Here is a 15,825-nt window from a genome sequence, read left to right as displayed (position 1 = left end):
TCCAGAGAACGTGTTTCCATTGCTCTTGAGTCCAATGGTAGCGAGCTTTACACAACTCTGGCCGACGCTTGGCAATGACCCAAAACACACTTCCAGGCTGTGTAAGGGCTATTTGACCAAGAAGGAGAGTGATGGTGCTGCATCAATGACTTGACCTCCACAATCACCCGACCTCAACCCAATTGAGATGGTTTGGGATGAGTTGGACCGCAGAGTGAAGGAAAAGCAGTCAACAAGTGCTCGGCATATGTGGGAACTCATTCAAGACTGTTGGAAAAGCATTTGATGTGCTGGTTGAGAGAATGCCAAGAGTGTGAAAAGCTGTCATCAAGACTAAGGGTGGCTACTTTGAACAATCTGAAATATAAAATATATTTAGATTAAACTTTTTTTGGTCACTACACGATTCCATATGTGTTATTTAATAGTTTTGATGTCGTCACTCTTATTTTACAATGTAGAAAATAGCGAAAATTAAGAAAAACCCTTGAATGAGTAGGGGTCCAAACTTTTTACTGGTACTGTGTGTGTGTGACCATTCTAATCTATCAAAAGCTTTTTCTGCATCAAAAGAACTGCCCAAGGAGCTTTGGTTTGTGATGAAGAATGTAAAATGTGTAATAGATGACGGCTGTTATCTGAGGATAACACACCCACTTTGGTCCGGATGGACCAATTTGGCTAAGTTAGTTTCAAGACGGGATAGCAGACTTTTTGAAAATAGTATATCTCTATGGTGAGAACACAAAAACGGCAAAATAAGTGCTGTACGAACCTTTGAACAGTGGGCCTAATTGGTTCCAAAATGTTAAATGGACCTCAGGAGGAGTACCATCCCAACCAGGTGATTTGTCTTTATTCATGTTACCCAATGCCACGTTGAGTTCATGGAGCGACAGAAAGCCGGCGTTCTGAGCTGAGAATAGTTTTTTTTTTTAAACGACTCCATCTGACTTGGTGTGGATTTATAATCAGAGGTGTACAATAGTTTTTTTTATACAAACTTGAAAATCTTTGGTTAGTTCGCCTGATTCAGATTCAATAGTTGCTTATTTATCATTACTGATACCTGGTCTGAAAAAATACTTTGAACACTATCATTGTTTACAACTTTTCCAATTCTGATATATTTTAATTGTGAATTATTCAGTCCAGATGCAAATGCAGCATCCTTGTTTTTAATAAAACCTTCGATGGCATCCCATAAAATCAGAGGATCATTGACAGTTTTTGTTCATCATTATGAATTCATTCAATTCAGTTTCAAATTGTTCAAAGAAAGTAGGATTTTGTGGTAAGTAAAAATTAAAGCACCATCTTGTGACTCTCTTTTAGGAACTTCTTAAATGTGTATCTGTCAGTAGTAAGCATAATGATAGGCTCATGTAGAATTTCAGTTTTCAAAATCAGTACGAAATTGATTCTGGAGAATGTTTTGTCTGGTTGAAGAAAGTGTACTATTGTTTTGTTTCAGCGTTATGAACTCACCAGGCATCAATGAGGTTGTAATAAGAGAATATATGTTGGAGCCTTGGTTGCCTGTGGATTACAGTTGGTCTTATTAGATTTGTCCCAATAACCTGGTGGCTCCTCTATAGACAAACCTTCCTCCTGTGTATATCTGTTTTCTTACCGATTTGCCTTTGATTCCAGAACTCTCCCAACGACCTGCAGATGTTGTCAGATGCCCCGGCACATCACCTCTTCTGCCTACTGCCTCCTGTTCCTCCCACACAGAACTCACTGCCAGAGGTCCTGGCTGTCATACAGGTGAATAAACTGAGCCTACCATCAAAAACAATGGAGAGCAATGCATCCCATAACATTTTAACATGGCAATAGCTGTTCTGTCATTCATAACCTGATTACGGTGTCCACCCACAGTGCTCAGAATGACAAATCACATTTAGATTATGGTAATTCATGTTAACATAACATGCAAGTCGAGGATGCAATGATGTGCGGTCCTTCTTACCAAAATTCTATTGCACACTTTGAAGATGTTAGAATGAATGAATGCTTTTCCTCAGCCAACAAGACGAGTAACGAACAGCAAAATCACTAGCCCGTGTCAATTTACTGTCCCCACAGTAGAAAATGTAACTATTCTATTGGTCAGCTTGTCAAGGGAAAAAATGGCCTATTCCAAACAGTCTCTGGGACCGTTGTGGGATGATGGTTCCCAAATGCATAAAACAAGATCCTACAGAGAACCAACTGCAAGAGCATTGAGGCGTCCATCGCACACCGCCAGCTTAGATTGCTCGGACATGCCATCCGGATAGCAGAGGATCGCCTGCCACGGAAGCTGCTGTATGGACAGCTACAATTTGGCCGTTGCTATGCAGGTGGGCAGAAAAGGCAGCTAAAGGACCAACTGAAGACACCACCAAAAAAGTGTGGGATAGACCCCGCCTCCCTCCAGACTGTTGCTACGGACCGAGCACCTTGCTCCAAGATGGCATAGCAATCAGACGTCTTTTGTCCTCGTCTTGTCCTGTGTGTGTGTGTGTATATATATATATATATATATATACACACACACACACAACTTTCTTCGCATACCTTTTTATATGTTTTTTATTTTCCATAAACTCATCTTCAAAAAACTCTCCTGCAACCCGCCTCACCAATTTATATTTAAAAAAAAAAAAAAGTATTATTTACCTCAAATCTGTAATCCTCCACAGAAGCTAGACTGAAGCTGGACTGAAGCTGGACTGAAGCTAGTTAGCTTCTTTAACTCTGGACATTTATACCTGGATCTCGCAGCTAGCTAGCTAGCTGTTATCCGTGTGACTATCGGCTTACGTCGATTCCGGAGCAAACATCAATTATTCCGGAGCTAGCCAGCTGAAGAGTTCCATCAGTCACTCCTGGGCTACAATCATCTATCCGGACCTGTTTTACTGCCAACGCGGAGCCCCACCAGGCCTTCACAACTGGACTACCGCCGTTATCTGCCCGAGGGAGTTATCCGGCTGGCTCCTCCGTTGCGACGTTACCTGAACGCCCATCTGTGGTCCGCTAATCGTTAGCTGTCTTAGCAGCCGATATCTGAATAGACCTATCGGGCAATTATAATGTTTTTTTCTTCTTGGGCCTCTAACTATATCTATTGTTGTTTTTTTTGCGAATTGGATTGATCCCCTCTACCACATGGAACCCCACTAATCCTACCGATGGAAACGCACGAGGTGGCTAAAAACAGACCTCCATCCTATGCTAGCTTGCTACCGATGGCCCGGCTAGCTGTCTGAATCGCCGTGACCCCAACCAACCTCACTACTCACTGGACCCTTTTGATCACTCGACTAAGCATGCCTCTCCTTAATGTCAATATGCCTTGTCCATTGCTGTTCTGGTTAGTGTTTATTGGCTTATTTCACTGTAGAGCCTCAAGTCCTGCTCACTATACCTTACCCAACCTATTAGTTCAACCACCCACACATGCGATGACATCTCCTGGTTTCAATGATGTTTCTAGAGACAATATCGCTCTCTTCATCACTCAATACCTAGGTTTACCTCCACTGTATTCACATCCTACCATACCCTTTGTCTGTACATTATACCTTGAAGCTATTTTATCTTCTCCAGAAACCTCCTTTTACTCTCTGTTCCAGATGTTCTAGACGACCAATTCTTATTGCTTTTAGCCGTACCCTTATCCTACTCCTCCTCTGTTCCTCTGGCGATGTAGAGGTGAATCCAGGCCCTGCAGTGCCTAGCTCCACTCCTATTCCCCAGGGGCTCTCTTTTGATGACTTCTGTAACCGTAATAACATGCATGAAACCAAGGCTAACATTAGAAGCCTTCCCCCTAAGTTTATTTTATTCACTGCTTTAGCACACTCTGCCAACCCGGATGTTCTAGCTGTGTCTGAATCCTGGCTTAGGAAGACCACCAAAAATTCTGAAATGTTCATCCCAAGATACAACTGCCAAAGGGGGCGGTGTTGCAATCTACTGCAAAGATAGCCTGCAGAGTTCTGTCCTACTATCCAGGTCTGTACCCAAACAATTTGAACTTCTACTTTTAAAAATCCACCTCTCTAAAAACAAGTCTCTCACCGTTGCCGCCTGCTATAGACCATCCTCTGCCCCCAGCTGTGCTCTGGACACCATATGTGAACTGATTGCCCCCCATCTATCTTCAGAGCTCGTGCTGCTTGGCGACCTAAACTGGAACATGCTTAACATCCCAGCCATCCTACAATCTAAGCTTGATGCCCTCAATCTCACACAAATTATCAATGAACCTACCAGGTACCTCCCCAAAGCCTTAAACACGGGCACCCTCATAGATATCATCCTAACTAACTTGCCCTCTAAATACAGCTCTGCTGTCTTCAACCAAGATCTCAGCGATCACTGCCTCATTGCCTGCATCCGAAATGGGTCAGCGGTCAAACGCTCCCTGAAACACTTCAGCGAGCAGGCCTTTCTAATCGACCTGGCTGGGGTATCCTGGAAGGATATTGATCTCATCCCGTCAGTAGAGAATGCCTGGTTATTCTTTAAAAGCCTTCCTCACCATCTTAAATAAGCATGCCCCATTCAAGAAATTTAGAACCAGGAACAGATATAGCCATTGGTTCTCTCCAGACCTGACTGCCCTTAACCAACACAAAAACATCCTATGGCGTTCTGCATTAGCATCGAACAGCCCCCGTGATATGCAGCTGTTCAAGGAAGCTAGAAACCATTATACACAGGCAGTTAAAAAAGCCAAGGTTAGCTTTTTCAAGCAGAAATTTGCTTCCTGCAACACTAACTCAAAAAAGTTCTGGGACACTGTAAAGTCCATGGAGAATAAGAACACCTCCTCCCAGCTGCCCACTGCACTGAAGATAGGAAACACTGTCACCACTAATAAATCCACTATAATTGAGAATTTCAATAAGCATTTTTCTACGGCTGGCCATGCTTTCCACCTGGCTACCCCTACCCCAGTCAACAGCACTGCACCCCCCCATAGCAACTCGCCCAAGCCTTCCCCATTTCTCCTTCTCCCAAATCCAGTCAGCTGATGTTCTGAAAGAGCTGCAAAATCTGGACCCCTACAAATCAGCCAGGCTAGACAATCTGGACCCTTTCTAAAAGTATCTGCAGAAATTTTTGCCACCCCTGTTACTAGCCTGTTCAACCTCTCTTTCGTGTCGTCTGAGATTCCCAAAGACTGGAAAGCAGCTGCGGTCATCCCCCTCTTCTAAGGGGGGACACTTTTGACCCAAACTGCTACAGACCTATATCTATCCTACCCTGCCTTTCTAAGGTCTTCGAAAGCCAAGTCAACAAACAGATTACCGACCATTTCGAATCTCACCATACCTTCTCTGCTATGCAATCTGGTTTCAGAGCTGGTCATGGGTGCACCTCAGCCACGCTCAAGGTCCTAAACAATATCTTAACCGCCATCGATAAGAAACAATACTGTGCAGCCGTATTCATTGATCTGGCCAAGGCTTTCGACTCTGTCAATCACCACATCCTCATCGGCAGACTCGACAGCCTTGGTTTCTCAAATGATTGCCTCGCCTGGTTCACCAACTACTTCTCTGATAGAGTTCAGTGTGTCAAATCGGAGGGTCTGCTGTCCGGACCTCTGGCAGTCTCTATGGGGGTGCCACAGGGTTCAATTCTTGGACCAACTCTCTTCTCTTTGTAGACATCAATGATGTCGCTCTTGCTGCTGGTGAGTCTCTGATCCACCTCTACGCAGACGACACCATTCTGTATACTTCTGGTCCTTCTTTGGACACTGTGTTAACAACCCTCCAGGCAAGCTTCAATGCCATACAACTCTCCTTCCATGGCCTCCAATTGCTCTTAAATACAAGTAAAACAAAATGCATGCTCCTCAACCAATCGCTGCCTGCACCTGCCCGCCTGTCCAACACCACTACTCTGGACGGCTCTTACTTAGAATACGTGGACAACTACAAATACCTAGGTGTCTGGTTAGACTGTAAACTCACCTTCCAGACTCACATCAAACATCTCCAATCCAAAGTTAAATCTAGAATTGGCTTCATATTTCGCAACAAAGCATCCTTCACTCATGCTGCCAAACATACCCTCGTAAAACTGACCATCCTACCAATCCTCGACTTCGGCGATGTCATTTACAAAATAGCCTCCAATACCCTACTCAATAAATTGGATGCAGTCTATCACAGTGCAATCCGTTTTGTCACCAAAGCCCCATATACTACCCACCATTGCGACCTGTACGCTCTCGTTGGCTGGCCCTCGCTTCATACTCGTCGCCAAACCCACTGGCTCCAAGACCCTGCTAGGTAAATTCCCCCCTTATCTCAGCTCGCTGGTCACCATAGCATCACCCACCTGTAGCACACGCTCCAGCAGGTATATCTCTCTGGTCACCCCCAAAACCAATTATTTATTTGGCTGCCTGTTAGTATAATTTAATTAAGCCAATGTGCTTTCATCAATTGAAAGCCCTTCATCTATTTTATGATTGTTTGTAAGATTTCTTGTTTGCATAAAATAGACGCAGACCAGTCTTTAAATAATAGGTAATAGAATTTATTCTCGGAGCGCGCTGCCACTCAAACACATGCATCAGTTTAAATACAGATCATGACGTCATTTCACTGCCTTAACCGAACCCCCTCCTCTCGACAGGACAAAGTAAGGTGAAAAGTTAATTCTAACTTACTAACACACTCCCAGATAACTTTTGACCCCTCAACATTATCGATCACCACTGAACTGACAGTTTTAACTAACAGAAACCCTAGGAATGCACTCACTGCCTTATCTAAAAACCCCAGAGCTAAGTTTCAGGTTGGGTCAACCATAGGCTAACGACCTTATGTGTTTACAGTCCACAACCCCTTTGTTCCTGCCCAGTTGGAATGGTGTTCATTAACATTTTATTACTCCTTTCTCCTGTCACACAATTTCTTCTTATGAACTCCTATTGTCTATTAAACATACAGAGTATAAGTCTACTTACAGTTCCATTTAAAATGATTTGTTCAGTCATATTAATCATAATTTCCTAACACTGCCTCTCCTTCCAGTTCTCTGCTTCCAGTGACGGGAACGAACTACAAAAATCTCTGAAACTGGAAACACGTATCTCCTTCTTTAAGCTCACAGATTACTGCACCTGTACATAGCCCATCTATAATTTAGCCCAAACAGCTACCTCTTCCCCTACTGTATTTATTTATTTTGCTCCTTTGCACCCCATTATTTATATTTCTACTTTGCACATTCTTCCACTGCAAATCTACCATTCCAGTGTTTTACTTGCTATATTGTATTTACTTTGCCACCATGGCATTATTTTGCCTTTACCTCCCTTATCTCACCTCATTTGCTCACATTGTAAATAAACTTATTTTTCTACTGTATTATTGACTGTATGTTTGTTTTACTCCATGTGTAACTCTGTTGTATGTGTCGAACTGCTTTGCCAGGTCGCAATTGTAAATGAGAACTTGTTCTCAACTTGTCTACCTGGTTAAATAAAGGTAAAATAAATAAACCTGGCGCGGCTTCCGCCATCAAGGAGTGCAGTTGGTTGAGGGAAAAAGGACAGAACGTAGCCTGGCAAAGCAACCTTATGACAGTGCCTGCACCGGCCTCAGTGGGACAGGCCTTTGTGTACTCTGTCTGTGGCAGACAGTGTGCATGCAGCATCGGATTCTACAGTCAGCAAACTCACAAGCCGTAGTAGAAATCATCATCATCATCATCGTCATCTGATATGATCGACTAAAGTTTGTGTGTGCGTAATGTTCCTTTCAGGTGTGTCTGGAAGGAGAGATCTCTCGTCAGTCCATCCTCAACAGTCTGTCCAGAGGAAAGAAGGCTTCCGGTGACCTCATCCCCTGGACCGTGTCAGAGCAGGTATTGAGAATACAGGCCTGGAGCCATATGGCTTCCCACTGAATAATCTCACACTATTGGCATTGATCAGTTCTAATGTTGTGCTCTCTCTGCAGTTCCAAGACCCCGAGTTTGGCAGTCTGTCTGGAGGCAGGGTGGTGCGCATCGCTGTCAACCCTGACTATCAGGGGGTAAGTTCTGTTTTTTTCCCCCTGTATTTCATGGTTTGTCAGTTGTGCTTGTGCAGTGCAGCTCTCTAAACAGACATATTTTGGTTCTGACTTTCCAAAGCGATTGAGTTGTATGTAGGTGTGTTGACTATGTGGGGCTACAGTGTGATTTTGCCAATCAGGCCCTTAATCTTCAGTACCAGTCATAAGTTGACACACCTACTCATTCAAGGGTTTTTATTTTTTACTATTTTCTACATTGTAGAATAATAGCGGCGACATCACAATTATGAATGAACACATATGGAATCATGTAGTAGGCAAAAAAGTGTTAAACAAATCAAAATATATTTAAATATTTGAGATTCTTCAAAGTAGCTACCCTTTGCCTTGATGACAGCTTTGCACACACTTGGCATTCTCTCAACCAGCTTCATGAAGTAGTCACCTGGAATGCATTTCAATTTACAGGTGTGCCTTGTTAAAGGTTAATTTGTGGAATTTCTTTCCTTGTTAATGCGTTTGAGCCAATCTGTTGTGTTGTGGCAAGGTAGGGGTGGTATACAGAAGATAGCCCAATTGTGATTGTTACAGATTATTTTATTTTTTTGAAACCATTGGTCACATACACATGGTTAGCAGATGTTAAAGTGAGTGTAGCGTAATGCTTGTGCTTCAAGTTCAGACAGTGCAGTAATATATAACAAGTAATCTAACAATTTCCCAACAACTACCTAATACACCCAAATCTAAAGTGGTGAATGAGAATATGTACATATAAGTATATGGACGGCCGAGCGGCATAGGCAAGGTGCAGTGGATGATATAAAATACAGTATAGACATGTGATATGAGTAATGTAAGATATGTAGAAATGATTAAAGTGTCATTGTCTAAAGTGACTAGTGATCCATTTATTAAAGTATCCAGTGATTAGGTCTCAATGTAGGCAGCAGCCTCTGATTTAGTGATTGCTGTTCAGCAGTCTGATGGCCATGAGATAGAAGCTGTTTCTCAATCTCTGTCTGCGCTTTGATGCACCTGTACTGACCTCGCCTTGAACAGGCAGTTGCTTGGATGGTTGTTGTCCTTGATTATCTTTTTAGCCTTCCTGTGACATCGGGTGCTGTAGGTGTCATGGATAGCAGGTAGTACCAGGCTGTGATGCAGCCCGACAGGATGCATCTGTAAAAGTTTCAGGGTTTTTGGTGACAAGCCAAATTTCTTCAGCCTCCTGAGGTGCAAGAGGCGCTATTGCGCCTTCTTACCCACACTATTTGTGTGGGTGGACCATTTCAGTTTGTCTGTGATGATTACGCCCAGGAACTTAACTTTCCACTGCTGTCCCTTCGACGTGGATAGGGGGGGTGCTCCCTCTGCTGTTTCCTGAAGTCCACGATCATCTCTTTTTTTTCTTTTTTTTTGACGTTGAGTGGGAGGTTGTTTTCCTGACACGGCACTTCGAGCGCCCTCACCTCCTCCCTGTAGGCTGGCTCGTCGTTGTTGGTAATCAAGCCCACTACTGCTGTGTCGTCTGCTAACTTGATGATTTATTTGGAGGCGTGCATGGCCACACAGTCGTGGGTGAACAGGGAGTACAGGAGAGGGTTGAGCACACCCTTGCGGCTCCCCAGTGTTGAGGGTCAGCGAAGTGGAGATGTTGTTTCCTACCTTCACCATCTGGGGGTGGCCCGTCAAAGTCCAGGACCCAGTTGCACAGGGAGGGGTTGAGACCCAGGGCCTCCAGCTTGATGATGAGCTTGGAGGGTACTATGGTGTTGACTACAGCTCAGCATTCAATGAGCAGCATTCTTACATAGGTATTCTTCTTGTCCAGATGGGATAGGGCTGTGCAATGGCGATTGTGTCATCAATGGACCTGTTTGGGCGGTATGCAAAGTGGGTTGATAGTGGCTGGTAAGGTGGCGGTGATATGCTCCTTGACTAGTCTCTCAAAGCACTTCATGATGACAGCAGTGAGTGCTATGGGGTGGTAGTCATTTAGTTCAGGTACCTTTGCCGCCTTGGGTACAGGAGCAATGGTAGTCATCTTGAAGCATGTGGGGACAACAGACTGGGATAGGGAGCGATTAAATATATCCGTTAACACCCCAGCCAGCTGGTCTGCGCATGCTCTGAGGACACAGCTAGGGATGCCGTCTGGGCCAGCAGCCTTGCGCGGGTTAACTTCTTATGGCTGCAATCCCGTTAACGGGAGCGATTTGACAACAGCCAGTCAAAGTGTAGGGCGCCATTTTCAAAACATCAAAAATCTCATAATTAACAATCCTCAAACGTACATGTCTCATAACATTTTAAAGCTATTCTCGTTGTTAATCCCACCACAGTGTCCTATTTCAAATATGCTTTACAGCAAAAGCACCACAAACGATTGTTAGGTCACTACATAGCCACAGAAAAACAGACATTTTTTTCCTCCAGCCAAAGAGAGGAGTTTCAAAAAGCAGAAAATATAGATAAAATTAATCACTAACCTTTGATCTTCATCAGATGACACTAATAGGACTTCATGTTACACAATACATGTATGTTTTGTTTGATAAAGTTCATATTTATCAAAATGAGTTTACATTGGCGCGTTACATTCACTAGTTCTAAAAACATCCAGTGATTTTGCATAGCCACATCATTAAACAGAAATACTCATCATAAATGTAGATGATAATACAAGTTATACACATGGAATTATAGATATACATATCCTTATTGCAACCGCTGTGTCTGATTTCAAAAAAACTTTACGGAATAAGCCAGCCATGCAATAATCTGAGACGGCGCTCAGAAACATTTGTCACAATAGCCGCCATGTTGACGTCAACATAAACAAGAAATTACATGATAAATATTCCCTTAACTTGGAATCCCAGGTCCACAATAAATGTTTGTTTTGTTTGAAAATTTATGTTATTTATGTCCAAATCCCTTCTTTTGTTAGCGCATTTGGTATACATATCCAAACGCTCATTCTGGTCAGCGTTATATCGGACAAAAACTTCAAAAAGTTATATTACCGGTTGAAGAAACATTTCAAACTAAGTACAGAATCAATCATTAGGATGTTTTTAACATATAGCTTCAATAAAGTTCCAACCGGAGTACTCATTGTCTTCGTGAGCAATGGAACGCAAGTGACTACCATGAGGAATAAGCATGATCAGAAAATGACACCTGACTGATTCTGCTATCATTCACTCCCACAACACCTTAGAAGTCTCATAATCATTTCTATTGATGTTTGACATCTAGTGGAACCCCTAGGCAGTGCAACATCATTAATATCTCAAGGCGATTTCATTGGGGACTCTGGTGAATACATACAAAGCTCAGATTTCTGACTTCTGAACGATTTATTTATTTTGCTCCTTTGCAGCCCATTATTTTTATTTCTACTTTGCACATTCTTCCAAATCTACCATTCCAGTGTTTTACTTGCTACACTGCTTAAAAAAATAAAGTGAACACTAAAATAACACATCCTAGATCTGAATGAATGAAATATTCTTATTAAATACTTTTTTCTTTACATAGTTGAATGTTCTGACAACAAAATCACACAAATTATCAATGGAAATTAAATTTATCAACCCATGGAGGTCTGGATTTGGAGTCACACTCAAAATTAAAGTGGAAAACCACACTACATGCTGATCCAACTTTGATGTAATGTCCTTAAAACACGTCAAAATGAGGCTCAGTAGTGTGTGTGGCCTCCATGTGCCTGTATGACCTCCCTACAACGCCTGGGCATGCTCCTGATGAGGTGGCGGATGGTCTCCTGAGGGATCTCCTCCCAGACCTGGACTAAAGCATCCGCCAACTCCTGGACAGTCTGTGGTGCAACGTGGCGTTGGTGGATGGAGCGAGCCATGATGTCCCAGATGTGCTCAATTGGATTCAGGTCTGGGGAACGGGCGGGCCAGTCCATAGCAGCAATGCCTTCCTCTTGCAGGAACTGCTGACGCACTCCAGCCACATTGTCTTGCATTAGGAGGAACCCAGGGCCAATCGCACCAACATATGGTCTCACAAGGGGTCTGAGGATCTCATCTCGGTACCTAATGGCAGTCAGGCTACCTCAGGCGAGCACATTGAGGGCTGTGCGGCCCCCCAAAGAAATGCCACCCCACACCATGACTGACCCACCGCCAAACCGGTCATGCTGGAGGATGTTGCAGGCAGCAGAACGTTCTCCACGGTGTCTCCAGACTCTGTCACGTCTGTCACGTGCTCAGTGTGAACCTGCTTTCATCTGTGAAGAGCACAGGGCGCCAGTGGCGAATTTGCCAATCTTGGTGTTCTCTGGCAAATGCCAAACGTCCTGCACGGTGTTGTGCTGTAAGCACCTGTGGACGTCGGGCCCTCATACCACCCTCATGGAGTCTATTTCTGACCGTTTGAGCAGACACATGCACATTTGTGGCCTGCTGGATGTCATTTTGCAGGGCTCTGGCAGTGCTCCTCCTTGCACAAAGGTGGAGGTAGCGGTCCTGCTGCTGGGTTGTTGCCCTCCTACGGCCTCCTCCACGTCTCCTGATGTACTGGCCTGGGGGCAAAGTCTTTGTTAGCGAACTGCGACGTTGGCACTCTATTGTCCTCAAAGCGGGCAAAGAAGGTGTTTAGTTTGTCTGGAAGCATAATGTCGGTATCTGTGACGTGGCTGTTTTTGTAGTCTGTGCTTTCCTGTAGACCCTGCCACATACGTCTCGTGTCTGAGCTGTTGAATTGCACCTCCACCTTGTCCCTGTACTGCCATTTCGCTTGTTTGATGTTACAAGTAGTTTGGGATGAGTTGGACCGCAGAGTGAAGGAAAAGCAGCCAACAAGTGCTCAGCATATGTGGTAACTCCTTCAAGACTGTTGGAAAATTATTTCAGGTGAAGCTGGTTGAGAGAATGCCAAGAGTGCAAAGCTGTTATCAAGGCAAAGGGTGGCTACTTTGAACAATTTAAAATATATGTTTTGATTTTTTTCAACACTTTCTTGGTTACTTCATGATTCCATATGGGTTATTTCATAGTTTTGATGTCTTCACTATTATTCTACAATGTAGAAAATAAAGAGAAACCCTTGAATTAGTAGGTGTCTAAACTTTTGACTGGTAATATACTTCCTTAGATCCAGTATGAAGGAAGTTAACATTGGTTTGCAAAACTACTTCTAGCAATGACTGCTAGCTAGCAATGACTGCTAGCTAGCAGATACCCATAGACTTCCAGTCATTGCGCTGATGCTTGTCAGCAACTTCGTTCAAACTGCACCCCAGACTCTGGGGAAGTAGATAAAGGACCTCATTGCCAAAATCCAGAAGTATCCCTTTAACTGGTTTGTTTCCCTGTCTGTCCTGGAGATGGGTTATGGCTCCAGAGCACTGCAACAGTTACAGCTGTACTACGAGGGTCAGTTCCCCTACATGGATGAGAACGCACAGACCGCTAACAGCCAGATCACCTCTGTCACCAGCGAGGTAATGCCTCACTCAAACAAACGCCTGAGAACACTTGCACACTCACCGACAGAAAACCCTGAACATACACATTCCATGAGTATAAATCACATCCACAGGGAGAAAAGTCACCCAGACTCCTGTCTTTTGTTGTCACTCACATTGACTCCAAAGAGCAGCATTGAGCAGAGTTGATTGTTTTCACTCTGTTGGAGGTGCTTTGCTAACAGTGTTGTTAATATATAGGCGGTGAGCCTCCTAGAAGAGGTGTTGCACCCTAGGAAGGACCTCCCTCCTCTGCTTCTGAAGCTGAGTGAGAGGAGGGCCGAGAGACTAGAATACCTGGGAGTATCCTATGGTCTCACACCTCCGCTGCTGAAGTAAGTATTATTTACCATAGATTTTATATACATGATTGGTGTTTACTGACACTGGGAAACTCTGCATTTGGCTTCATCATCACCTCTGTTTTTTTCACAAGTATTAATCTGTCTTTTTTTCTTTGTTACCGCACAGGTTTTGGAAGAAAGCTGGTTTTGTCCCTGTCTATTTGCGGCAAACCCCTGTAAGTGGAAAATGTCTACTATTCACAATTTACTACTTTACATCATTGTGCTGAAATGGAATGCAGTTGGAGTATTGCTTATTGTAATGCTTGGTTTTGTCTTTTGACCCATGGTGTGGTGTTATCATTGCCAGAACGACCTGACGGGGGAGCACTCGTTGGTGATGTTGAAGGAGCTCAACACAGTGGAGGCTCCTGAACAGGGCCAGTGGCTGTCTGCCTTCTGGAAAGGTGAGGCTTGTGTGTGTGGTGTTCTGTCTCTTAGTGGAAAATAAAGTATCATCTGATGTTCTACTCTATTCTCCCTCTGCATTACAACTCAACTTGTCTTTGTTTCTTCCAGATTTCCGTCGGCGCTTCCTGTCTCTGCTCTCCTACCAGTTCAGCAGCTTCTCTCCCAGTATGGCCCTCAACATCCTGCAGAACAAGAGCACCACCAAGACGGATGCCAGCTCCTGTAAGTTCCCCTTCACTCCCTCCTTCCCTCCCCACCAGTCAAAAATCCGACCACCACTGTCCCTGTGGTAATCTAACTAGACCAAAATGGGTCTCCCCACCTGTTGACAGTCTACCCTAACCTTTGAATGTTTTGGGCCAGTACTTTTGAATTATTTGGGCTACAGACGAGGGGTTTTCAATGTCTCACCTGCTTTCTCTCCCCAGCCCTGAGCAGTTCTGAGCTGTCTGGACAGTTCAGCCCCTATGATCTGAAGCGTCTGGAGATGTACTCTAGGAACATGGTGGACTACCACCTCATCATGGACCTCATCCCTGCCGTGGCACGCATGTTCTTCCTCAAACAGCTGGGAGACGTGACCCTGTCCGCCGCACAGTGTGTGAGTAGGACGTTACGTGTGCACACACAGACATGCGCATACACTACACTGAGAAAGAGGGAGAGTGTAACTCTTGTCTATCTCCTTTTTTAATTTTTTTTACTAGTCTCTAACTCCGTCTGTTCATCTCCAGGCTCTGTTGCTAGGTGTGGGGCTGCAGCATAAATCAGTTGACCAGCTGGAGAAGGAGATTGACCTTCCCAGCTCTCAGCTCATGGGACTGTTCAACCGCCTCATCAGGAAAGTAGTGCAGGTGAGAGAACACATTTAGTACCCATGAGGGGAAATGTAATTAATTAAGATTTTAAATGTTTTATTTCTTACATTCTATCCATCCTGCTTAGCTATAAGTAGCAAACCAAAAAACCTTAGTTCCTAGAAAATGTCCTAAAGTTTCTACGAGTAAATGTCTCGTACTTACTGTGTCTCAGACAATGACAGCTAGTTGATTCATTATTACCTGTTTAGTTATTTTCACCATGTTTGTGTGCTGTTTTAGTTCTTCAACAGAATCCAGGAGAAGGCCATTGAGGCAGAGATGGTTGTATCTAAAGACATCTCCATGGAGCCCACGGTCAAAACCCTCAATGATGATCTAGTACGGAACTCTCCTCTGTTTTATGAATGGCATGACAACGAAAGGATAGATAGATCATAATATGCAATGGTGCAGTGAGTATATGAATGCAACATAAATTAAATATTTGTTTTTTTCTCCCCAGGATGAGGCAGCCAAAGAGTTCCAGGAGAAACACAAACAGGACATGGAGAAGGTCAAGGAGATGGACCTGCAACAGTACCTGATCCGAGGAGATGAAGAGGAATGGGACCAGGTGTTGAAGAAAGCAGGACAGACAGCTGTTGTCAGCATAAAGAGGTAAGAGGAGAAACATCTAGAATCCTTGCTATAACAATGTAATATGC

The 15,825-nt window shown here is 43.9% G+C and overlaps 1 protein-coding gene across 1 annotated transcript in view; it reads left to right on the top strand.

The window, feature by feature from the left end:
• The window catches only part of nat10 (N-acetyltransferase 10), a 39,172-nt gene that overhangs the window by 21,248 nt on the left and 2,099 nt on the right, over nucleotides 1-15,825 (top strand). The window contains exons 15-26 of the mRNA XM_021605457.3: nucleotides 1,654-1,770; nucleotides 7,786-7,887; nucleotides 7,983-8,057; nucleotides 13,405-13,521; nucleotides 13,747-13,880; nucleotides 14,017-14,065; nucleotides 14,200-14,296; nucleotides 14,409-14,522; nucleotides 14,729-14,901; nucleotides 15,035-15,154; nucleotides 15,401-15,499; nucleotides 15,624-15,778. Coding sequence (XP_021461132.2) covers nucleotides 1,654-1,770; nucleotides 7,786-7,887; nucleotides 7,983-8,057; nucleotides 13,405-13,521; nucleotides 13,747-13,880; nucleotides 14,017-14,065; nucleotides 14,200-14,296; nucleotides 14,409-14,522; nucleotides 14,729-14,901; nucleotides 15,035-15,154; nucleotides 15,401-15,499; nucleotides 15,624-15,778 — 1,352 coding nt within the window. The remainder of the gene's footprint in view (nucleotides 1-1,653; nucleotides 1,771-7,785; nucleotides 7,888-7,982; nucleotides 8,058-13,404; nucleotides 13,522-13,746; nucleotides 13,881-14,016; nucleotides 14,066-14,199; nucleotides 14,297-14,408; nucleotides 14,523-14,728; nucleotides 14,902-15,034; nucleotides 15,155-15,400; nucleotides 15,500-15,623; nucleotides 15,779-15,825) is intronic.

Source organism: Oncorhynchus mykiss, chromosome 1 (genome assembly GCF_057628025.1).
Source record: "Oncorhynchus mykiss isolate SJ-2025 chromosome 1, ASM5762802v1, whole genome shotgun sequence".
NCBI lineage: Eukaryota > Metazoa > Chordata > Actinopteri > Salmoniformes > Salmonidae > Oncorhynchus > Oncorhynchus mykiss.
This window is presented reverse-complemented; position numbering and strand designations above follow the sequence as displayed.